This window comes from Quercus suber, unplaced genomic scaffold (genome assembly GCF_002906115.3).
Source record: "Quercus suber isolate HL8 unplaced genomic scaffold, Cork oak 2.0 scaffold_3A:, whole genome shotgun sequence".
Classification (NCBI taxonomy): Eukaryota; Viridiplantae; Streptophyta; class Magnoliopsida; order Fagales; family Fagaceae; genus Quercus; species Quercus suber.
The window spans coordinates 25,050-31,689 of NW_027071808.1; the positions used below are offsets into that span (position 1 = coordinate 25,050).

Here is a 6,640-nt window from a genome sequence, read left to right on the forward strand (position 1 = left end):
CACTTTTTGCATTTTTATTTTGTTAGTAGAAGAAATTGTAAATTTAATATATTTGTGTCTTTTTTTTTTTTTTTATGTCGATATATTCAAGTTTTCTTTTTGATCACTCTAAAAAAAAAAAAAAAAAAAAATTCCTGAAGCTACCACTAAGAGCGATGTTAGGTTCTAACTAGGTTTTAATAACATGATAGCATGCTTTGAAATTCTCTATAAGTTTTTTTTTTTCTTTCTTTCTTTAAAAAAAAAAAAATTCTATTTTGTTTAAGTTAATTTGATTTATTTTTTTAAGGAAAAATTTTAGAACCACAACCAATTTAACACCAATTTTTACCACTATCCTATGTGGCAGGCTATGACTGACTACCTGTCACTTTAACTTGGATCCACCTTTCATAAATAGCCATATCAGATAGTTGTAAAAATTGATGTAGATTTAGTTATGGTCCTAGAATGACTTTTAAAAAAAAAAAAAAAAAAAAAAAAACAAAGACCATATGACAGCTCAAGTGGTAGCCTAGTTAGCATAATTTTTTTTTTATTTTATTTTATTATCATCATTAACAACATTAATATTTTTCATCCATTATTTAACAATAGTAACTGTTTTGACACAATATCAAAAGATTATAAACAAAATTGACATATTTAAAAGGTTAAGAAGTATTTTGAAAAAAATATGACAAATTTATTTAAAGGTATAATAATAATTTGTCGTAAAATTTATATTCAGATTTATTTACAGTGTGTTTGAAAATGGTGGAAAGGAAGAGAAATTAAGGGAAAAGGATGGAAGACATCTCATTTTTGCAGTTTCGTTGTATAAGAGAAAAGAAAATGATTAATATGTCCTTAACACTTTTAAGAAATTACAAATGTTCTAATATATGAATTTCTCTATCATTAATAAGGACACAAAGGTAAAAATAATCATTTTTATTTTCTCTTCCTTTTACAAACCAAACAAAAGAAATATAGAATTCTCACATTTCCTTCTTTTCTGTTTTTCCTATATCCAAACACGGTGACAGAAAAATTTTCTTTTCTCTTTCTTTTTTCTTCCCCCTTCCCTTCCTCTTTTCCTTTTTCTTCCCTTTCTCTAGTTACAAACAAACATGGTATTAATGTCATCAGCCCGTGATTTGCGTGTACTGTTTCCCGTCAACCGACAAAGTCACACTATTTTCTGAGAGCAGGACCTTCTTTTCTAAGTTAACGGGTTTTGGTAAACCGTGATGTAACATGCAGGAGCCGTAATTTGGATTTGTGCCACAATTTACGGACCTTGAATGGAAAGACACATTTCCTTATGACCAAGCACTCTTGAAAAAAAATAAATAGAAACATTTTAAAAAAAATATATAGAAACAAATAAAAACAAAACAGATAGAATTTTTTTTTTTTTACAGATATAATTCTGTAATAAAATATGAAAAATATTAACTAGTATCTTTAGAATATTGGTTAACAATTTATTTTAAAAAATTTTAATATCACTTTTATAAAAAATAAAAAAAATTGTTAAAATATTAATTTTTTTCTTTTTCAATAATTTTTTTTAATTGAATTGTTATCTAAAATCCTAAAAATACTCGTTAAGCATAACTTATAAAAGAAAAATGATATATTTATAATATTTTTACAACAAATCTTAAATGAAAGTTATTATTGGCTGTTATTGTTGGAAAAAAAAATAATTTTTGTGTTAGTTTCAAATTTGAACTAATAATAACTAATTACTTGTGATTTATTGTAAAAATGTTATAAAATTATTATAGACTAACATCTTTCCTCATAAATAGTAAAAAAAATAATTCTGGCACACAATAATTTTTTTTTGTACTTTTAGTTTCGCAAAAAAGTAACGGACGTTTGCTCCCTACTTTGCACAAATCCAAACCCAGTTCTCGTCATCCAACGGACACCACTCAATCGATCATTAATTCATTACCCACAAAGTTAATTTTGTCCTCTCTCCCATTCAGCTTATCGCACGGACATCATTACCGCAAACTCACCCTATGCCTATACACTTCTCGGCCATCAGAAATTTATAACATATTTTTTGGTCGGTGAATGAGAGTTAATTGATCTGAATTGGTTGCCCTGGAAAATCCCTTCAAGAGGAGAGGGAGCATATGGAGAAATCAATGACCGGAAAATGCTCTCATCAACTCTGGTTAGTCATCCTAATTCTCTTTGTTCTATGCCTTATATTGTTCAGTTTCGATTATTCAATTATGATGGGTGCCAACAAGGAGGTACCCTTTTCAGTCAAACAACTAAACCCACTTAGTATAGTCGACAACCAAACCAATTATGCCACCAATCAGTCTTTCACCGACCAAAGTTTAGGAACATACAGTGATATAGATCCCTGCTCGGGAGATACATATATGTACATGATCTTCCTAGCCGATTCAACCATGACTTGATCAAGAATTGTCGGTCACTTACCAGAGGAACCAACTCTAATATGTGTCCCTACATGGCAAACTTAGGTATTGGTCCAGAGTTTGAGAATCCCAAGGGGTATTATCAAGCAAGAATTGGTTTTCCACAAACCAATTCTTGTTAGAAGTCATTTTCCACAATAAGATGAAGAGGTACGAGTGCTTGACCAATGATTCATCACTAGCTTCTGCGATATTTGTACCATTTTATGCTGGTCTTGATATTAGTCAATATCTTTGGAATCCAAACATATCGGTGAGAGACTCTTCTGGGAAAGACCTTCTCAAGTGGCTAACAGAAAGACCTGAATGGAAGAGGATGTGGGGCAGAGACCATTTCTTTGTTGCAGGGAGGATTTCATGGGACTTCAGAAGAAAAACAGACGAATCTTCAGACTGGGGTACCAAGTTTAGGTTTTTGCCTGAATCCAAGAACATGACAATGTTGTCAGTTGAAGCAAGCAAAAAAAAAAAAAAAAAAAAAAAAAAACCCTCAAGTTTCAACAAATAAATATAAAAGTAGAGACTCTTGATATGTAATCCTTGTTTTCAAGAGAATAAAAGTCACGTGAGCACTTTGATATAATTTATCTTTTTAATTCATCCTCAATTTTAGAACTTGCTCCAATCATATTCATACATAAAGAACAACATTTAGATTGAATAAAAATTTAATATGCAATAGGACTCAGAAGGCTAATTACAAAACTCATTCACAATATGTTATTTGCACAAAAAAAAAAAAAAATTATACATTTTATATATTCATGAAGACAAGATTAACTATGACATAAAGATGCAAAAACCCATGACTCATGGCAAGTCTATTCCATAGTCCATACTTCAACATTTTTTTCCTAGGGCCAAAACTGATTCTTGCATTCCTTAAGGCCAAAACTGCAATTGACCAGTTGGAATCAAAAAAGAGTTATTAATTAGACATGGTGTAGGAGGTTTTGGCAGGGCACAGTCCAAGAGCTCCCTGACTTATCATTCCAAGGGTCCAATTGGAGCATAGTAAACTTGAAAGAGCTCCTGCAATCTGGTGCATTTCTCAATCTAACGAATCACCTTCAAGACTGTATAACATGCATATAAAATAACTTAACATCATTTCAAAGTTTCTAACAGATAATTTCACAATATTGCTAAAAGGCAGTGAAGGAACAATATTGCTAAAAGCCTTAAAGTAGAACTGTCAATAAGTTGAACCATAAAGTGATGGAAGAGATCCAATGATTTTACCCTTAGATGCAAATTGCATATGTTTTCAAAGTAATCCAGATGTAATCGTCATCAATTGGATATCTCCATATGTACGAGCTTCTCTCCATAGCTTAAAATTGACTTGATTGTTCTTGTGCTGCAGGTACGAAGATATCAAAGTCACCACACCACTTCTTGATCAAGTGAAAACATTGATAGATAGAAGTATAGAACTACAATGCTCATCTTTGAGTTCAAAGAGCATAATAGCATAGCAGTTTTTATTTTTTATTTTTATTTTTATAATTCCTATTTGAATTCAAAAAAACTAAATGCTGGAACAGATGTTTCGTTCTTTTTCAGATATGGAGTTGCTTAGCAAAAACATTCAGCATTCAAGATCTTAGGCAATAGCAAGAACTGACAATTCATTACACAAAGTTTAACAAGACTTATCTCAACAACAATAAACAATAACTTATCATTATTGTTAGAATAATGGTTATATGCTTAAATTCACCAGGTTTAAGCTTTTGGGATAAGTGATAAATTATCAATTATTATACCTAAAGCCTCTTAACAGACTAGTAGGACAACTAGGAAAACAAGATTACAGCCTAAGATTTCCTTTAGGGAAAGGACAGAGTAAATGGAATACTATGAAGAGTGAGAGTATCTTGATATGAACAAAGTTCTCCACTCCGTCTGCATTGTCATCACTTACAAGCCCAATGAAAAATAAGACATACAACCACATAACATACAGCCTCATATTACATCCACGACCACCTTAGTTCCATGCAACAAGTTGTTAGAGGCCACTGTAAATCGGTATTGAGCATCTGGGTCATTATCCACTGTCAATTCTAATCCAAGAGAGAAGAGGTTTTACTTGTCAACTATAAATAGAGAGTATTTATCTTGCCAGCAGGGGCCGTGAACATGTTACACTTAGTGGACAAAAACCATAACTCCAAAAGGAACTTAAGAAACCAGTGAGGAACTAAAGCAACACAAAACACACAAATGAAGTGAAAGTTTCATTCTTTACTAAATCAAACTGTTTCCCCAACTACCAAACCGACCAAAAATATTATTCAAAATCTGAGAAGTGAGTAAGATGTAGATCAGAGTTCTGAACCTCAGAATGTTAGCATAAATAGAATACCATGAAAAAAACACAGTTGTTCAATTTAAGACCCAGAACCATGAACAAACACAATCAAACATATGTGAGATTGGATAAAGAAAAATGATGAGTTTGAGCAACAAATCGCATCAGCTATAGATTAATGAAAAAAGAGCCAATAAATCGAACCCATCATCAAGAAAACCCATACCTGCAGCACAACCAATCCCACCTGCTGCCGGCCACCCACTGGTACATGGCAGACAAATGCGCACCCAAATGTATCATACCCATCATCAAGTAATTTTGGTGAAAAAGTGAACCACAAATCAAACAAATTTGGGGAAATTTCAAACCAACTTTACAGTACTTGAAATGGTTTTCAATCAGCGCCGCGTAAAACCCCTTTCCCTACGCCGGCAAGGTCAATTAACGGTGAGCTTCTTTCTGAAAATGGAGCTAAGTCGAAGAGAGAGGACAGAGAGCACGATCAAGAGAGAGAGAGAGAGAGGTAACGCAGGACAGCAAATAAACAATGGGTTTTTATTGTTTTGCGAGAACAATTCCCTCATTAGTACCGTTCATGGCTTAGGGATTTGTTTCTTCTTTTATGGGTCTTGCTTAGGGTTTTGTTTAGTAATCGTGGATCTATGTTCTTGTGGTTGGTTTGGAAGAGAAGAAGTTGAGAGAGAAGAAGATGAGAAAGAAGAAGCGTAGCCTATGGATAACTGAGAGAGAGGAGAAGAAAGTCGGAAAGTGAAAAATAGATTTATTATTATTATTATTATTACGTATAGGTGACCTGCTTTACCAGTAAACAATACCTACTCAAAATTAAATTAACGGTCAAGATCAAAATAACATTATTATTTTTTTTTTAGAAACAAATAACATTAAATTAATGGGTTAGAATTAGATGAGTAACGTACCTTCAAAAAAAAAGAAAGGCTAGATTGCCATTTATTTCTGAAACTTTGTTTTTTTGTTAAAAATTTAAAAAAAATATAGTATGTCGCTATTTTGGCCATAATATAATAATATATACCCTTACTCTTGTTTTTCTTTTCAAAAAATGCTAAAATTGCTATAATTTTATTTTAAAAAAATGTTTAAATATCAGTGTAGTAGATGTGATTTACTAACCAAAAAAAAAAAAAAATTGTAGTAGATATGATTATTCAATTTCAACGACACAAAATGGAACAATTTTTCAAATTGTAATAGAGTAATTGTACTAAAAGTCTAAAACTAAGAGTAAAAATACATTTGCAATAATTCAAACCTGTTTTACAAACTAGAAATTACGAGCATTGATTCTAAAAAAAAAAAGAAATTACGAGCATTGAATGGTTGTCGAAATATTTCCTCAAAAAAGAATGGTTGTCGAAAATTACATGGCAAAACGGGCGGGCCAGGTCGAGTTTGGGTCGGGTCAATCGGGTTATGGGTTAAACAGGTCACAGGTCATTTTAAGCTAATTAAAAAAGGGGGTTCAGGTCAATCGGGTTACGAGTCGGGTCGGGTCAGGTTGACTCGTATTTTTCACATGAAGTTTTTTATTTTTTATTTTTATAAAGAAAACAACATATATTTGCTATTTGGAAAGTTATGCAACAAATTACTTGATGTTAAATGCATTATTTTGAATTCACAACTTATATGAAGTATGAACTGAGTTAAACTTACTAATACTTATTCAATAATTTTAAAATTATACAAATCCTAACAAATCTATCTAAAATAAAATAACACAAAGATAAGTATAACAAATACACAAGTTTTATTTCTACACAATATCAACATCCCAAAACATAAAATAAAATTACAAATGACTTATTGGATAACTCATTTGATA

The 6,640-nt window shown here is 31.5% G+C and overlaps 1 protein-coding gene and 1 long non-coding RNA gene across 2 annotated transcripts; one reads left to right on the plus strand and one right to left on the minus strand.

Annotated features, from left to right (window-relative positions):
- Positions 1-1,862: 1,862 nt before the first annotated feature.
- On the plus strand, positions 1,863-3,113 carry LOC112030139 (probable xyloglucan galactosyltransferase GT14). The gene is given in 4 exon segments (XM_024062826.2): positions 1,863-2,382; positions 2,385-2,519; positions 2,522-2,911; positions 3,067-3,113. Coding segments are annotated over 4 exon segments (819 nt in total). The 5' UTR covers positions 1,863-2,135.
- Positions 3,114-3,189: 76 nt separating this feature from the next.
- Positions 3,190-5,549, minus strand: LOC112030140 (uncharacterized). The gene is made up of 3 exons (XR_002884838.2): positions 4,997-5,549; positions 3,696-3,813; positions 3,190-3,529 (listed from the first exon to the last, which is right to left on the minus strand). It is a non-coding gene; the product is annotated as an uncharacterized LOC112030140 (long non-coding RNA).
- Between the last annotated feature and the right edge of the window lie 1,091 nt (positions 5,550-6,640).